Raw genomic sequence first — 18,291 nt, 5'->3', positions numbered from 1 at the left:
CCCATGGATCCCAAGGGGCAATGCCATGAACTTGGGCCATTATAAACAACCACTCTAACAGTCACCCATACCACCTTCTATAAATGAAACAGAAGGGTTCAGAGATCAATCTCAATGAATTATGAACCTGTTTATCACTGACTTCTTTTAAAGACATTTAGCAAGAAGACAGCGCTCTTGTCAGCCTAGCATGAGGGGCCTGGTCAAAATTCCATTTCAGTACAGAGGGCTAAGGGAAAGCCTGAAGAACGTAAAGTAAACCTCACTCTGGGCTCAGACTGGAACCTCAGATAGGAAGAGAAGAGAAATGTTGAATACAATTAGATTAAAACCAATAACACACCAAAATCTCAGCATAAACTCTGCTCCAGGCCAGCACTATGCTATGTGGAACCCTAACCTAGGCGCCATGCTAGGCCCCCCAAAACCCATACGTCCAAATTCAGTAGTTTGTCTGGTCTACCCTCTCCCAGGGTAGGGGCTAAGTGGGATGGGAGAGAGTCCTGGCCCCTCACTTTGAATTGATAACAGCCGCCTCATCCCACGGATTCTCAGGTGAAAAATACTCATTGGCCATAATAAGCAGCTTGATCACCCGACACAGCCTCGTCCCACATAAATTAAATTCCTTTACCTTGAGAGAGTCGCCCCGAAACCAGACTAACCGCCTTTCCCAACAGGACGCTGCTTTCAAAAACTAAACCATCCCCCATTAAAAAAATAAAAACACACACCCCACAGCCAGATACACAGAGATCTTCGCTGGAGAAGGAAAAAAAAAAAAAGAAACAGAAAAAACACGCAGCCGTTCAAAAAACACGGAGAGCTAAAAACAAAAACCCCACGAAAACCCCCTAAATCCTCTCTCTGTGTGCCCCCCAGCTCCCTCTCCCCTAGGTTCTTTCACAATGACAAGCATCAAATTAGTCACAGTCCCTAAGCAAGTAACAAATAATAACAATAATATCATCGGAAGCCTCACGATCCAGAAACCCAGGCAAGAAGCGCAGCCCGCACCGGACCCTCTCCAGACCAGCACCCCCCCGCGCCCCGCTCAGCTGCTACCTCATTGGGCTAAAAATAATAACTTCCGTAAAAGAACCGAAAGAAAAGTGAAAGAGCCACCCCTGGTTCCCACCGGCCGGTACCTGTACCAAGATCCATTCTCCTCTCTTTGGTCCCAAACTCTTCGAGGAACGCCAAAAAAAGAAGAGGAAAGAAAAGAAATCTGTTTAGTCTCTCGCAGTGCCCCCCGCTACCCACCCCAGCTTTCCCCCTCCGCTCTCCGCACCCTTCCCCCATCGAGGGGCGGTCAAGTCCCCGGGCCTGGGGGAGAAATGAGAAGGGAGACCCGGAGGGAGAGCGAAAGTTTCTCCCTCCCGCCCCTCTCTCTCTGGCGCTCCGGCACTGCACACTCAAAGCAGCTCCTCTCTGCTCTCGAGTTTATTAAACTAAAAGAGAAACTATTTATAGACGCGGCCCGGGTCGGGGGACCCGGCCGGCCCTCGAGGCCGAGGGGCGCCCCTGCCCGCGCCCGGCCCCGCTCCCGCCGCCCCCGCCCCCGCGCCAGGGTCGGAGCCCCGCGGCGGCGCCCCCTGCCCTCCCCGCCCCACTCCGGTACTCACCATAGTCGGAGAGTCGAAAGCCGAATTCACTTAAATAATCAACTTTCATAATACTTAATTAATGCCTAATTGCGACTGATTACTCCCCGAATAACAAGTTGTTTTAAAGCCCTGATGTCATTGCTCCTGACGGTAACACTCAGGGTAACAGTTTGGCAGGAGGGAGCGGGCAGGCGGGCGGGCGGGCGGGAGCGGCCGGGGGCGCTGCCAGGCGCCGAGGTGATTGGCAGGGCGGCCGCGGTACCGCCTCCTCCCGGCCCAGCCCGCACCGCCCCGGCAGGTGAAAGAGCAGAGCTCGGCCCGCCCGCGCGCGCGCCCGCCCGCGGGAGGCTGGAGTGAATGGGCTCGCGCTCGCCCGCCCCGCGCCCGCTCCTACAGGCGCGCCTCCGTCCGTCCCCTCGCGCGCGCGCGCGCTCCTCACACGCGCGCCCTCGCCCCGCGCCCGCTCCCTCACGCTCGTGCGCGCGGCCTCAGCGCACCGGCCTGGGCGGCCAGCCTTATTGGCTCAGCGATTGCCCAAACCTTAGACTTCGGAGGAGGGAGGCGGGGATTCGGCGCCCGGGTACTGGAGGGAGGGGAGGCGGGAGGGGGACGCGGCGGTCCGAGAGGACCCTGCGGCCCGCGCTCGCGCCCCCGCGCCAACTCTGGCCGGACGCCGCGGGCGGGCGCGCGCTCGCACGCTCTCCTCGGCGCTCCGGCCCCGCCGAGCGCGACTCGATGGCGGCCGCGCGGACTCACTCCCCGGCGCCGGCCGGCCGAGGGCTCGCGGCGCGCGCAGCCGAGCAAACTTTTCCGCGCCGGCGGGCGCAGGTGTGAGCGCCGCGGGGTCGTGCCCACCGAGCCGCGCGCCCTGGTACGCCCCCCGGGCTCTGGGTGCTGGTACCAGGCGTTTCGTTTCCTCCCCATCCCTGAATCTCTTCCTGTTGCTGTTGGCGGTGGTGTTTTTTAGCTCTGAAGAGGAAAGACTCTGGGGCTTTGGGCCTGGGTGTCCCGGGGAACACTCGCATCGGCCTCGCGCTGTTCCGCACACCGTGCCCGCCGCAGGCTTCACGAGTGCGGGAACCCCCAGGGCTGCGCCACTTTGGTTTGGCTTCGCCTTTAAATGAGCCCTGGCTCCCCCGCCCCCACGCCGATTCCGGGTGGACCCCGGCTCCGCGCCACATCACTGCTCTCCAGGCCTTCCTCCTCCCGCTGCCCCGCAGTGGGGACGGCACCTCCTTCCTCCCTCACCCTGCCTTGGCCGCCTGTCCTCCGAGGGCCGCCACCACGGATCCGCGCTGTCACTTGGGCTGCCAACCGGCCCTCTTGCCTCTGCCACCTCCCATGCGGGGCCGTGGCAGACAGGGCACAGACACCCTCAACCAAGGAGCCAGCGTCCTGCCACCTGCCACCTCTGACATCGCCGCATTTCCTGTCTGCCAGTTCATCGCTGGACCAGGGCAACTTCTCTCCTTGCCCTCCTTTCCCCTCAGAGAAAGCACTTAGGTGTATCTTTCGGTCCCCAGATGTCCCTGCTGCAGCCAGATATGTTGAGATTCCTTAAATTTTAGTCATCTAAGTTAACCACTGGGTAGGAGGCAAGGAAAGAGGCAGGCGAGTAGGAAGGTGGGCAGTTTTGCTTCTGAAGTACCTGGATCTCACTGTCCCCAGCTCTCCGTCTGTCCCTTCTGCAGGCACCCTGCTGCCTTCCTCCCCTCTCCTGTTTCAGGGGAGGCCACACTGCCTTCAATGAGGGGAGGAGACCAGAACCCAGGTTTTCTTTTCTCTGGTCTTCTGGCAGCATTAAGCAAAATGGCACTGGACTATTTTTGCAATATTTCTCTTTTGCAAAGGGAAGGGCCCAGGGAGGCCTTGGGGCAAGTAAGGGAGTTAACAATCTACTCTTTTTCCCACTTTCCCCTTATTTTTCTTCTCCCTTTATTTACTTATTTACTTTTTAAATTGCACTTTAGTTCCAAATGGCCTCACAGGGAGATTAACATCCCTCCCCCATTCGACTGCTCTCCCTGTTGCCTTCTTGGCAACCCCCATTCCTGGTTGTCACACAACCCTCTACCCTTCAGACCTGCCCCATGCCTATGGAGGACGAGTAGCTGGAGAGGCCCAGGAGCTCTGAGTGTCCCCCAGTCCTAAAACCCTGAACAAGGGAGCAGAGCTCCTTAAACAAACCAAGCCTTGTGCTCCCCAGAGGCTGGTACAAAAACTGCTGACACCGAGCAACCAGGCAGCAAGGAACATGAGCTTCTCCCCAGGTGGGATCTCAGAGAGGGCACTGCAGTGTCCAGGACTGCTCTGGGGTACACACATGCCGCTGGGTTCTCCCACCCATGAATCCCCAAAGCAAGGCTTACAGCTTTGGGTTGTAACAGCAGTCAGTCAAACCCAAATCCCAATCCTGAAGTGTCTGCTTCCCCATCTGAGCAACTGGGACGTAGAAGGAAGCCTGAAGACCTAGGGGTAGAAGGGTGATTTCTGGGTGCATCTGAAATGTGCACGTATGGGGAGCTCCCTGCATATGTGACCCACACGGCCTAGGGGCTCCCTCTGAATGTCCTTCTGGGCTTCTGCTGATGGTGGTCAGGGCATGGGAGGGCATGCCTTCCAGTCACTCACGCAGGACCCACAGGATTGGCTGCACAATAACTTGGGGGCCTCTGGTGGACAAAGGCTGGAGAGGACTGGCTGAAGGGATAGAACTGAGAGAGCCGGACGGAAGGCGGAACAGGCAGGGCGGGCGAGAGGGGCTCGCCAAGCGCAGCCAGTGGTAGAGGGAGGCGTGAGCCGCCCGGAGAGCCTCAGCTCTGCCGAGACGATGGCCACAATCAGCCACTGCAGGCTTCAGGGGCTCTGCCCACGAGCGAGGGGCCTTCCTGAGAGGCACAGAAAATGAGGCCATCGTAGCATGTTATGATTTGAGGTTTGAGAAGGCTGAGGCCGTGTCATGGAGGGGTCCCCCGATTTCTCTTTCTCTCCGTGTGCGTACTCATACCAAGGCCCAGAACCCTGCCACCTCTGAGTCTATGGCCCATTTTGCCTTGAGAGCCCTGATGTGGTAACACCTCTTCGACCCTGAGGCCAGGCCACGGTTTCTGTGCCTCGGGCCCGGGGAATGGAAAGCCCAGTGCCACAATTCCTCCTGGTCTCGAGGCCCTGGGCCCAGAGCCACCAGCTCCTCCTCTCACACCCCACCTCCAACGGGAAACGTGGAGCCCTGCCCAGCAATGCCACCCACCGGGCCCCTCACACGGGTCCAGGGGAACCTGTCAGCTGTCCCAGGACAACCTTCCCTCACTGGCTCCCGGCGCCCTCGCATCCCCAGTTTGCCCACTCAGTCTCTCTCCCTCCCGAGCCCGGGGCCTTCTCACTCACCAGCCTATTTACACACCAGGTATCTCATGCTTTATCTGCTCTCATTTTGAATTTGTAACTTTCACATAAACTTGAACAAAGCTCCTTTTGTTCCTGCACCCCACCCCAGGATCCCAATAAACTGGTTCCCTCTGAGGCGACTAGGCCAGGACACAGGAGCCTTGGCCAGACGGCTGCGGGTACATGTGAGCAAGCATGTTCGCACCTGCGGGGAGTCTGTGTGCCTGCGTGTGAGCGCACTCCCCAGGCGGGCGGCGGGAGGGGTCGGGGGGAGCCTTGAGTGAGCAAACTGTGGATGGGAAGGATGGTGGGCATGGAGGGCAGAGCCCAGATGCCATGGCGCGGGGATGGGATAGCCTGCCAGTAGGGCACGAGAGGTCATGGGCCCCGGATGGGTGGGTATCAGGGCAGGGGGTAAACGGGGATGAAGAGGAAACAAAGAGCAGCGAGGCACAGCAAAGTGGGTGGCGGAGCGAGGGGCTGAGGCCAGGCTCGAGCTAAGCGTAAGGCAGATACAGGGATCGCATTATGGCGGTCTAGGGGCTGGCACGGCCGCACGCTCAGCGCCGTAATCCTGTTAGCCAGCAATCTCCATTCCGAAAGAGCTTCATTTCTTTGTGAATATTTGTAAACTAGATATCTAATGGAAAATTATAGGAAAATTATAGTGAAATTCATGACGGAGAAATCCGATTATCCCTAATTCAATTATGCCATCTTAGCCCACACAGCACATTTCCCATTTTTTTCCCATAAATACCGATGCCAGGGGTCCCGGTAATCAAATAAAATTGAAAATCATCTTCCCATTAAATTCAATTAGCCGCAATTTCTAAAGCCTATCAGAGATTTTAATTACTAAATTATAAAATTCTCCAATGCTAAATTGAAACCAAAAAAATTGCACATCCTTATATTTCAGAGAAAAAAAAGGGGGGGCCAGCAAAATCCTCGGAAAATGCCCTACTCTCTGTGCCCAGCTCCAAAGCAGGTTCCCCACCTGGAGGGACAGCACACCGCTGCCTCCTTGCCAGGTTGAGGACGAAGCCAGGGGGGCAGAGGAGACGGCCCTGTCAGGGGAGGGGCTGAGACATATTAATTTAACAGAGGGGCAAAGCACACCTCCAACCCCAAGCAGCTGGAGCTGGGCCGGCCCCTAGAGAGGACTCGCGTCCTCACTGGCTGTCCTGGCTCCTAAGATGCCCTCAACTTTGTCCCCCACGGAGAGTGAGCTCTATAACTGCTACCTTCTTGGCCCGTGGACATGGCTCGGGCCCAGGTCACAGCTTGGCCTCAGAGCAGCAGACCAGAGGCAGCCGGCTTCTTACTCAGTGGCTGGCTCTCTGACCACCCGATGGCCTGGGCTGGGTCAGAGGTGGGAGTAGGACGGAACCCGATGTTGAGGGTGGCCAGACATCATGGGAGGGTTCCGTGGCCCCGAGCCTTCTCCAGAGCATTCCCAGGAGCCATGGGTCCTGGCTGTGTACCAGCCTCCTGAGAGAAGAGCTGGGGATGGACATGGCCCAAATTTGGCCTCTCCCTGTACTTCTAGCTCATTCCTTGTTCTTACCCTCTTCTGGGAAGCTGACCGGCTGAACTGGCCAGAAGGAATACCCTTGCCCCGCGCGAGAGCTCACTCTTTTGCCCCCATCTCCTTTTAGGGAAGTGCTGGCCATAACCCCAACGGTAGCCCCTCCTCTCTCACCCCCCCTCCCCCGCACCCGCAGGCCACTTACCCCACTCTAAAGCCTGCTCTAGGAGTCAGAAGAGCCTGGGGAGGTGGCACCGGTGGTAGCATAAAGGGACCCTAGATCTGAAACCCAAGGTGGGTGGCTGGGTGGGCAGCCGCTGGGCCCGGCAGTTTCAGGGCAGCCGGGGCTGAGCTGCCAGCAGCCCAGCACCCAGGGAGCAGGGAGCAGGTTTAATTTGCCAGGCAGTCAGGAGTGCCAGCAGGGGAGGCACCCGCAAACAAAACAAAAACAAAAAAGTTAATTATCTTTGGCTTTTTCTTAATAAATATCCAAACTGGCCCGGCCGGATCCTCCGCTTTGGAGGGAGAGAGAAGAAGGAGGAAAAAACCCCAAACCAAATCCAACAGACTCATTTTCTACCTTTCCCTTTGTCTCTCATCCTTGTATTTATCTCTTATCAGAGGCAGTAACAGTTTCACATTAATTCCCAAATTTTGCAAGTGCAAGAGTGTGGTCACAAATAGTTGTTTTGTTTTGTTTTGTTAAAGTTTTGGGGTGGGAAAGTGGACATGTGAAGAAGAAAGAGGCAGGCAGGGGGAAAAAAGGCGAGAAGAAACAGGACAGAAGCAGAGGGAGTGAGAAAAAGACAGAAGGAAAGACAGAGAAGGAAAAACAGAGCAAGTGTGATGCGGGGAACCGAGCTCGTTGCATTGCCCCCAGCGGCACGGCCCAGCCTGTGGCCCCAACCTGGGCAGGGACCTTTTCTGGAATGTTATGTTGGCATTTTATTTCAGTTACAATTATCAGCTACAGGAGATAATGGGGATTTTTCATCTTAAATCTCCAAAACACCTAGGTCTCATTGGCCACTTGGGCTCCCCTGCTGCTGCGAGTGTGGCAGCCCTCCCTTCCAGGAGCTTGGCTGCGGAAGAGGGGAGGTGGGCTGTCCTTCTGAGGCGTGTGACTTTTTCTATGTGGAATCCCAAGTACACCTGGGGAGAGAGACGCGTGTTGCCACCTGGGCCTACGTGTCGGGATGGTGCTCATACACGCCTGAGCCCGTGCTGTAAGAAACATCTGGTAGGGCACGTGGTGGGGGGTAGGCAGCCAGGACATCGGGCAGTCCCTCACGGAGCACGGGCACTGCAGTCCCACTACCTGGGTTCAAACCCTAGCTCTATCTCTCACCAGCTGTGCAACCTCGATCAAGTCACTGACCCTCTCTGAGCCTCCATTTTCTCAGCATCAAAGTCAATAATAATTAGTGATTGCCGAGGGCTGAGGGTAGGGGAGAATGGAGAGTGACTGCTAATGAGTCCGGGCTTTCCTTCTGGGGTGATGGAGATAGTCTCAAATTAGATAGTGGTGGTGGTGGCACAACCTTGGGAATATACTGAAAACCACTGAACTGTACACTTGGTATGTGAATTATGTCTCAATAAAGTGGTTATAAAAAAGTGGGGATAAAAAGGGGGAACGATAACAGCACTTACTGCATCGAGCTGTCATAAGGGCAGACAGAGCTCATAGCCTGGCACAGAGTAACGCTCAGTAAGGATCCACGAGCAGTCACTCACATGGATCGCGGAGGATGGGCTGGCATCCTGGGGCCTGGGCTGGTATCCATGTACTCACACTGCTGGGGCTTACAAATGTCTACCTGGGGCCTTGGGGCCGGGCCAGCGGGTTGTCAAGCAGCTGAGCTGCCCGCCCCCAGTACTTGGTCGAGGCTCCTGGGCGACTGCTCCCTGGCAGGGATGGGAGAGTGCACGGCCCTCCTCCTGCCTCCCCGCCCGCGTCCCTGGAGAGGAGGCTGCCCACCGTGGCAGGCCGACTCTGTGCTCACTCTCCCCGTCTCACAGAGCACTCATATTTTCCATGTGCAGCAGACCGTGAATTCACCTTCATACTAGTTACAGGGTTATTTAGCTTCTCCTGACACTGACAATCACCAAACTTTAATTCGCTGCTTGGTTTCTCCCTGCTGCGCCCTCTGCCCACCCCCAAAATCACTGGGAGAGGATGGGAAGAACCTAGGTCTGGCCCCCTCTTGCCAAAGCCTGCCCTTCGGAGTGATGGAGCGATGGGAGGAGGGGGGTTGGTCAGAAGGAGAAGATGATGTGCAGAGGGCGGAGAGAGAGAGCAGTACGGGAGAGAAGAAGTACCACCAGGGCTAAGGGGGGCTTCCATCCCGCTCCTCTGGCCTGACCGACACTAATGTATTCAACCTGATGTCCATCCCGTTATGAATGAAGACTCAGCTGACTGGGCTGCAGGTCTGAGGGCTGGCAGCCCTGGCCAGGACCTCCGGGGCCAGGACTCACTGAGATCCCAGGACCAGGCAGCTGGCATGGGCTGGCTCCTCTGCCTGATGCTGGACGAGCAGGTGCCCATCTGGGAACTCACCAGAGGGAGCCCATTCTTACCAACCTGAGAAGCCAGCTCATTTCCTCCCCTCTCCTGTGCCAGTCTCCTGTCAGGCCAAGCCCTCCTGCCCTGTAGAGGTCTCTCTCTGGCTTACAGCCCTGTTGCCAGGATCACGTCTCTCTTCCTTTGATAAAGCCGGGGGGGTCTGCTCAAAGCTACTGACAAGCATCAGATGAGAAACAGAGACTGAGACATCGCCCACCAAGGATCCCAATCACACAATCCTGGGACCAGCGTAGGAGACAGGGCCCAAATGTGGCCACGAGTCTGCTTCCTCGCCCAGTGGGAGGGGCCGCTGCTGCCCTGAGCACCCAGGCCAGCCCCAGCAGGGTCTTTGTCTCTCTTCCCTTGCCTTCAGCAGATCCCCTTCTTTCTGTCTCCTCTGTACTCCCACACCTTTCCAGGAGTGGGCCCAGCTTCCAGAAGATCCAAAGAGGCCTCTGGTTAGCTCAGGGGCCAGGCAAGCCCAGAGATCTCAGACTCTTCCTCGCAGCTACTCTCCACCTCCGGAAGTGGTCACCATCACCCTTCCCCAAAGCCTCCCAGGAAAGCGAGGTTTCCTCTGAGGACCATTTGGTGGAAACAGGGGACTCTCTTATTCGCCGAATCCAAGCTGGCTCCACCAGCCACTCATCGGGCGGAGAGTCCCAGGAGCAGAGACTCACAAGGCAAGGACCTGGGGGGCTTGCAGAAGCAGAGGCAGGGCCAAGGGCAGAGCCAGGAGGGGAGAGGCCGGGAAATCCACTGGTGGGTCCAAGCTCTGCCGGCTTCCTCCCAGCCCTGTTCCACTGCCCCACCCCTGCTGGCAGGGGAAGTGGCCATGGTGGCCTGGGCAAGAGAGATGTCAACGGGAGCGATGGCAGAGATGGGAGAAGGGGCTTGTTGACTGCAAACTGTCCATTATGGCTCAGATTATAAGCATATTGCGCAGGGCTCTCTGCACGATGCCGAGGAAATCCAATACGCTGAAAGGTTAATGCAATCAATTAGGGTGACAAGGAAGTAAAGGAAAGCCTTCGGAGTAGATGAAAAGGAGAGAGAGGGAGAAAGAAAGAGCGCCGTGGAGTTGGGGGTGGCACTACGGCGGTGGGAAGGTGAAGAGGAAGAGAAACTAATGGGATGCAGAGAGAAGGCTTGGAGGGGAAAACAGATCTGCAAAAGGCCAGGAGCCCGCGAAAAGAGGACAGTAAGAGAGACGGCAGCAGAAGCAGCAGGAAAGGGCAACTAGTGAGCTGTGCGGGGACCCGGCTCCCAGCTCGTCTCAGACCTCTGACTGCTGCACAGCTTCAATTTCCTTCCCGCTCCCCGCTCCCCCCTCCCCCCTCCCTGCCAGCCTTTCCTCTAGGGCTTGGAGCCTGGCTCCCAGATTAGCTCACAGCGCTAGTAATGTGCAGCCTTGGTCCCTGCCCCTGTACTGAGCGTGTGCCCACCATGTAACGTCCAGGGCCTTCTCCACAGAACTGCAGAGTGGGTCCCAATTGCCCCAGAATGGGCCCAAGTTCAGACCCAGACTCTTCCCTTGGCTTGCTCTGCTCTCAGCAGACCCCACAGCTTTCCCCTATGCATCCTAGTTCGTACTTGCAACAAGCCTACAAAGCAGAGAGCGTGGTGGTCAGGGCTCCGTTTTACAGATAGAGAAACTGGTGCTCGAGAGGTTATGCGACTTCCCAGGGCCCTGCAGCAGACATGGAGGACCCGGGACCGACCTGAGAACTCCAGTGACTCCCAGTCCACCACCCGTGCGGCATTTCTTCCACGGCCCTCGCTCAAGCGAGGAGCCTCAGCTTCTCCAAGGTGAGGGACTCAGTGGTCCCGGGGCAGGGGTGGGGGACTGCATGGAAACTGCTTAGGGATGACTGCTGGCTCCTACATGCATGGTGGAGACCCAGGCTCTGGCAGGTGAACAGGAATGAAGGAAGGAGGGAACGCAGGCGCTGCCTACCTGTCAGGCCCCGGGCTAGCCACCTTCGGCCCCATTCACTCACTCGCTTGTCCCAGTAACCCTGCAAAGTAGATATTCTGCTCACCTTGCAGAAGAGGAAACTGCGGATCTGAGAACTCGCTGAAGGCTACAGGATGGAGACACAAGGCTCCTGGATGCCGGGAGCAAGAGATCTGAGGAAACAGTGGCTGTCAAGGAGAGGACAAGCCGGGACTTCTATGTAGGTGGGACTGAGCAGGAGATGGGGTCCTACAAGGAGTAGAGAGAGAAAGGGCAGCCCCAAAGGGACCAGGACTGCAAGCAGCCCCGCAACCTCAGGGACAGGGCTCCCTGACAACTGCCCGGGCCCCTCAGAGCAAGACACGAGCACAGAGCAGGATGATGGTTGCACAGCACTGTGAACGTACTTAATGCTAGGGAACTGCACACTTAAAAATGGTTACAATGGTAAATTTCATGGTGTGTATATTTTACCACTGGGAAAAAAAAAAAAGAGCAGAGGGCAGGAGTCAGAAACCCCAGAGGGAGAGACAATAAACTTTTCCTATAAAGGGCCAGATAAATATTCTAGGCTTTTCAGGCCAAACGTGCTCTGTTGTAGCTACTCAGCTCTGCCATCATAGAGTGAAAGCAGCCATAATTGATATGCAGATGAGTGGATGTGGCTGTGTTCCAATAAAACTTTATTTACAAAAACAGGCAGTGGGCCAAATTTGGCCCTCTGGTCATACTTTGCCAAGCCTTGCTCCAGAGAATGGAAGCACTTGGGGCTGACTTTCAGGACAGAAGTAGCCAATCTGAACCTTGCCAAGAAGTGGAAGGAAGGGCTGGGCAGAGGGCTCAGGAGGAAATCAGGTTCTCATTACCAGCAGAGGGTGGAGAAAAAGAAGGGAAAGAGAACAAGGACTGGATGGGAAACAGATGTCCAGGAACTGGTCCATCCCAGCTCCCAGCATCCTAAGCCCTCCACGGTGCTTCAGAGTCTCAGGGATGATATGAAGGGGCGGAGAGTTGAAGCTCTCAACATGCTAGGAGTCTTGATGCCAGGAGAGAGGTGTTGAGCTCTGGCTAAGAGAGGACGGGAGTGGGGCAGCAGCAGGGTCGGGCTGGCCAGAAGGGATGCCGGGGAGAGAAAGGCGAGGAGAGAGGCCTGGGGAGCAGAGCTGTAACCAGGGTGGTGCTGGCGGCAAAGGGAGGAATCCACAGGCCCCAGTGAGAGCGCAGGGCGCGGGCCGGGCCTGCCCTACACCGGCCGCCTCTGATCACGTTTTCAGGGCCACTGCCCGCCGGCACAGACAATGCTGGGGGAGCCTTTGAAGTCCGAAAGGGATGCTGCGGTGGGAGCCTCGCGAGTCTCCTCCCTTCCCCCGTCCTCCCGGGGGAGGGGGCCAGCAGGACAAAACCCAGAGCCGGTCACAGCCGGGCCCCCGAAATGCGTGAGACAAAGGGAAAACAAACAGGTTTGGAGCCAGGCGCACGGTGCCGTGTCTGTCCCCCGCCCCGCCGAGCACGGATGATGGATGGCTGCAGCCAGCCAGCTCGCCCGCCGGGCAGGCCCCGCTATTTACATAACACTGGCGTTCCACCGGTCACCTCTGACACGGCGCTGCCTGGGGCCGAGGCCCGGTGGCCCCGAGGTTCCTCGAGCCACCCGAGAACTGAGACAGCCTGTGAAGGCCCGGCCAGGCCAGGGGAGCCCAGTGCCTGGGGAAGGGAAGGGCAGCAGCCTGATCTGGGCTCAGGACCCGGGGCCTCCTCCCTGCCAGCCTCCCACGGAAGAAGGAGGAGGCCACGGGGCCGGCAGCTTCCCAGGAGAGAGGACTTCTAGGGCTTTCAAGTCCACGCGGTTCCCCAAGCACGAGCTACAAGCAGAGCTTCCAGGGAGAGCTGGCAGCAGCCACAGGGGGCAGACAGCACTGCGGAGAGCTGGGCATGGTACTGCCGGGCGGCTGAGCCCTGGCACCACAGATGCCCCTTTGCCTCACGCTGCCTTGAACACATTCCACGCCCAGAGTCAGCGATCCACGGGTCCCCAGCCCATTTCCAGCCTAAGAACGAATCTGGACCCTTCTACCGGGGTCATCTTTTCCTGCCAGGTTCAGATGGGCAGTGTGGTTCCAATTCCCTGTCTCCATCTTCCAGACCCACCCTGGGGGCTCGGCACGACTGGGCCCAGCCCAGGTTGACACGTGTGCCAGGCGCGTGGTCACCACTGGGGGGAAGGACCCACGGATCAGGGAAGGGCTCAGGCCTTACCTTGTAGCGGGTCCTAGAGGCTCCTCTCTCGCAGTGGGGGCGTCACTTCATCCTGGGGAGGGACAGAGAAGAGCCTCTTAGCCTTTCAAGGCAGGACGTGTACAACTCCCCAGTGTGTGCCCAAGGGCTCCCTGCCACCCCCAGGCCAAGGGGCTGATGCTCCAGGGTGGCCAAGGGTGTCAAAAATTCAGACGCGCGGAGTGGGCACTGATCTTGGCCCATCTGAAAGGACGTGCCGACCAAAATTTGAAAAAATTCAGAAAGCAGCAGGGGCTGATCACAGTGGAAATATGGTCCTCAGGGCACCCCTAACCAAAGAGAGAAAAGTCAGAGCACACTGCACACACCTCCGTGGGGGCAGAGATGCGGGTGTGCGGGTCGGGGTGCTCCCCTGGAGCGGCAATGGCTGAGCAGCAGGGCCTGGGGACAATGACAGGATAGAGCCGCACCCATCCCTCCCTCTCTTCCCTTGGCCCCTGAAAATCTACAGCATATGGGTGACTGAGGGGCAAGGGTAGACCAGGGGCCAGGGCACCAGGAAGCCTCAACTCCCAGGAATAGGCTGCAGACAGCACCCTCCACCCTGGGGTCCTACTGATGAGTCACAAGCCATGCCGGGGGCCCATGTAGGGAGAGGGAAAAGGGCCCAGCAAGGTAGGGGGACTTTAGCCAACACGGGACTCAGCCCAGCTTGCCAGGCCCAGGCCCTCCTGCCCGGCACGTGAGTCTGGGGAGCTAGGTTCAAATGGGACAGACGCCTCGTGTGGACAGAAAACCCAAGGAGCCCTCTGCCTGCTGACCTGGGCCCACCTGCCCTTGCCTGAGCCCGCCCCGCTCCCACCCCATGGGCCTTCAGAGCTCCACCCATACTCGGGAAGGGTTTTCTGCTTATTAGGGTTTTTTTCTCCCTACTCCCTCCCTCCTTTGTGGCTTATCAATGATGCAAGAGGAATAACACCAATTTCCTTAGGCTGTGTAATCCCCAAATCAGATTGGGGGGATTGTGAGAGGTGAGGTGACCTTGTACGGGGCTCCGGGAATGCCACCCAGTCCCGCCGCCTGCCCTCCCGTTCCCAGGACATATTTAGACAGATAATGCTAATTGTACTTGACGCATCCTCCTAAGGAGGGCTGGGTCCTCTGCCAGCTTTCGCTGCCTTTGCTGGGCTGCCTGGGCGGAGGGTGCCCACTGAGGCAGAGCCCACCCTGCCGGACACCGGGCTCTGGTGGGCATCGAGCGGTTGGGGGGGTGACCCCACGGGCCTCTGATGCCCATCTGACCCAGATGGTAGGAAGCTAAGATTCTGCAGAGAGCTGGGCGGAGAGAGAGAGGGGGCAGCAGAGAGGAAAGGGGAGCCCTGCTGAGATGGAAGAGGGGGCCGAGGTGGGAAGAGTGGAAAAAACAAGCAGTCGGAGAGGAGAGCTGGATGAAGTGGAGGCCAAGCAGCGCTGGGCCACGGGGCAAGGGAGAGAGACCCTGGGCCTCCGCTGAGAGGCGCTGGGCAGGCTTGGCTGTCAGAGCTCACAGCCCAGCCAGCCCGCCCAGGGGCCCAGCGGGGCGTCATCGCTGTCCAGTCCATCCCACACCCGCCCGCCTGAGATCTCTCAAGGCACCCCGGCCAGCCTCCCTTGAACCTCCAAAGCCCCCCAACTCCACAACTCCAGTATCTCCCTTCCACCACCTTTTTCTCTCCTCCCATCCTCCCCAGCAACTGTGCATTTATTAATTCATGAGGCACTAATTAGTTCTTTGTTTAATTTTGTGTTAAACAGACTGACCGGAATGATAACGACTCGCAGCGCGGTGTTGCCGTCCCCAACCACCCCTGTTTTCTGACAACAAGGGAGCGCGGGAGACCGGAGCGCTGAACCCAAATCCCTCAGCAGTTGCACTTCATTAAGTCAAAATGTGACAAGAAGCTTAGAGAGCAACTTGCAGATCTGATCACACAGAACAATCGGGGAGGAAACTTTCCAGGAGTTGGCTGGGGGTGGAGGAGGGAGGGGGAGGGCGGAGATTCTTACCGTGCGGGGACCAGGACGTGAACTGGGGTCCTGCCCCTCACCTGGCCCCGGGGCAGGCGGCCTGGCGGACGGGAGCAGGGAGGCTGTCTCTGGGTGGGATCTGGAGCCCCCGTGGGGACCTGAGAAGTTCAACTTTCTCTCTCCGTCCTGCCCGGGCATCTTCCCCTGTCACTCTCTGCCTCTCACTGTTCCTGCTCTTTGGTTCTGGCCTGTGTGAGTGAGTGACTGGGCACACCCAGGGCCTGGCAGAGACTCAGAAAGCTGCTGCAGTTAAGGAAGGATTCTGCAAGGCCGGGGGGGAAACACGGAGGAGACCAGGAGCCCCAACACTTAGGAAGGCTGAAGTGAGGTGCAACCCTTCCAGGCTAAGAAACAGAAGTAACGTGCTCAGGGATCCTGGCCAACATAGCCACTCTCCGCCAGCTGTCCACCCATCCACCCATCCTGCACTCATCCAATGTTCTTCAACCTAAGTACTCTGACCAGAAAGCTGAGGACCAAGAGGTTGAGCTCTATGCAGAGGTACACGGTAAATCAGAAACAGAACCGGGTCTGTTTGGCTTCCAGGCTGTGGTAGCTGACTGTAGGCAGGCAGCTGAGGTGACAGTGACAACGGGCCTTGTTACCTGCTCCCTCCTGTCCATGTGACAAAGCAAGATCTTGGCCCAGACGTGTCAAGCTGCTAACCCCATAGGTCCACAGGGAGGGATCGGAATTAAGCCCTGTCCCAGTCTAAAGACAGGGCCCCTGCTCTCCTTTTACCTGCCCCTAATCTCGGAAGATGTGGACAATGTCTTACATAAGTGAGAACATGGAGGGGACATGAGGAGGAGAGTTAAGAACAAAGCACACAGAGAAAGCTGACAGACCAGAGCCCGGACTGTGTGTGAAGAGCCTCCCGCCTTCTTCCCATTGGCCACTGCGCCAGCCCAGGTGTGGCCTGACCCACCCGCTGACAGCCGGGGCCTGAGGCAGAGTCTGCAGGTCAGCCTTGCCCTGGCCTTCCCCCGGCCGGTTCCGGTTCGGAAGTGCAGTGGTCTCTCACCCGAGCCTGGCAGCCCTGGGCTGGCTTCTGTTCATTTGCTGTCAGGCTGCCTAAGCAAACCAATTAAAACTAATCATTAATTATAAAAGAGAACAAGAAGAGTAGAAGAGAGGGGAGAGGGTGGAAGGGCGACGTGGGAAGGAGGAGAGGGAAAGCGGGGCAGAGAGGGAAGCCGTGGAGGGCCTGCAGGGAGCTCGGAGTGGGGCACTGTGGGCCTGGGAGCCGGAGGGGACCAGAGGCACAGGAGGTGCTGGAGGTGAGGGAGGGCAGGAAGGGCGCCAAAGATGGTAGGGAGGGGGCTGCCGCAGGGCGGGGGGGGGAGTGGTGGAGGGAAAGGCTGGCGAGGAGGGAAGGGGGAGCGGGAAGGGTGAAGAGGCTGCTGTGGCCAGCGTACCAGGACCCGAAGAGGCCTCACCCGCCTGCAGTCCCCTCGGGCTGGAGCCACCGACCATCCGGGATGTGGCTTCCGCGCGTCTCACCCTGGGCTCCCCGGCTCCATATTTATGAGGTTCAGCTGATTACGCAGCACCGAGCCAGGCTCCTCAGCCCTGCCGCCCCTACCTGCTCCCCAGCCCTCGCAGGCCACAGAGGGGAGGCTCGGGGCAGCTGTCGCGGCCCATCTACCCCGCCCCCCCATGCCGTCTCCTGCCCCCTCCGGCACCCGCACACACCCCGTCCGTCTCCAGGCCGGGCCCTTTCACAGGGCTGAGGCCGTGTCAGCGGGCAGCTTGAGGAGGGGGCAGCACAGACAACAAGGGGCAGTGTCATGGAAACGGGCACTTTCCCCGAGAAATATTCTGTTTGGCCTCCGTCCTGCATTGAGGAGCTGTCAGGAGCCTGAGTGAGAGCCAAACCACCCCGGGACCAGGCGTGACAAAACCTATTTTCTGCCTCAAATTTGATTGATTAAAAAACTTTTTAGGAAAACCATGCTAAAAGAGTGAAGAAAAAAAAAGAGAGAGAGTGAGAAGGAGAAAGACAGAGAAAGAGAGAGAGAAGGAGAGGGAGAGAGAGGAACGAGGAGGAAAGAAAGAAAGAGAATGAAAGTGCTGAGGGCTCAGGGCCACGGGCAGGGGCTGCGCTGTTGCCCCGGCAACGACGCCAGGGCCAGCGTGTCAGCCCGGTGGCCGCCGCATAACCAGGCACAACGGAAAGGTCAAAGGAAGCCCCAAACTTCTACACAGTGGTTAGCAGACAATGAGGGGCCGAGGCGGCCAGGGCAGGTTGCCCGTCCATGTAGGGGAAGGAGCCCAACAGCCGCCCGCAGGCCGGGGACAGCTGGGGTCAGTGCCAGGCCTCCGGATTGGCTCTGAGGAGGCGGGCAGTGGTCTGCAAACACAGTCTGGGCTGAAATTTGGCCAGACTCCTTAAAACCCTGTATAGGCTCAAGAGGAAGGATCTAGTAGTTTGGGGGCAGGAAAGGGGTTTTCCCACCTTGTTCTCGAAAGTCCTGGCTCAGAGAGGTACCCAGCTGACCCGCCCATCCTGCAGGGCCTGAAGCCTCTGCTGGTCCAGCACCTCTAGCTTGCTCTCTCGGTCTCACACCTTCCCTGCCCAGGCCCTTAGTTCCTTTACTGGATGCTGCCCTGGGTGGTCCTCACACCTGGCTTGCCCTCTCTCTTTTCCCATCTCAGAAACTGAGACAGGCCCCGCCATGGGCTAGGACTGTGATGGGAGGCCGTGCCTTACTCTCTCTGGGCTGCAGGAGAAGGGCCAGCCTCCCCACCTTTCCTGAGCCCCCGCAGGGGGAAGAAACTCCTCCATCTCCCAGAGGCCCTGCCTGACCACTCCAGGTGGAGGTGGCTCAGATCTTCCTGGTGGGACCCATCCTGTCCCCAGGAAGAGGGGTCCAGGTGAGCAGCTGGGTTTGCTCTTCCCCGTCTAAGGGCCTCGGAGGTCAAGGTGAGGAAC

The 18,291-nt window shown here is 58.1% G+C and overlaps 1 protein-coding gene across 3 annotated transcripts in view; it reads right to left on the bottom strand.

The window, feature by feature from the left end:
- Nucleotides 1-18,291, bottom strand: part of CASZ1 (castor zinc finger 1) — a 128,557-nt gene that overhangs the window by 53,902 nt on the left and 56,364 nt on the right. Inside the window, exons 2-3 of one of the 3 annotated variants that reach the window (XM_060141465.1) lie at nucleotides 13,311-13,362; nucleotides 1,149-1,187 (exon numbers count right to left, since the gene is read on the bottom strand). The exons of 1 other annotated variant lie outside the window; for it this stretch is intronic. In XM_060141465.1, the coding sequence (XP_059997448.1) occupies nucleotides 1,149-1,164 (16 nt within the window). In that variant the 5' untranslated portion in view covers nucleotides 1,165-1,187; nucleotides 13,311-13,362. Of the gene's footprint in view, nucleotides 1-1,148; nucleotides 1,188-1,625; nucleotides 1,761-13,310; nucleotides 13,363-18,291 lie in introns of those variants that run through there. One more of the 3 variants, XM_060141464.1, reaches the window with a different exon arrangement.

The sequence above is a fragment of the Lagenorhynchus albirostris genome, chromosome 2 (assembly GCF_949774975.1).
Source record: "Lagenorhynchus albirostris chromosome 2, mLagAlb1.1, whole genome shotgun sequence".
In the NCBI taxonomy this organism is placed as follows: domain Eukaryota; kingdom Metazoa; phylum Chordata; class Mammalia; order Artiodactyla; family Delphinidae; genus Lagenorhynchus; species Lagenorhynchus albirostris.
This window is presented reverse-complemented; position numbering and strand designations above follow the sequence as displayed.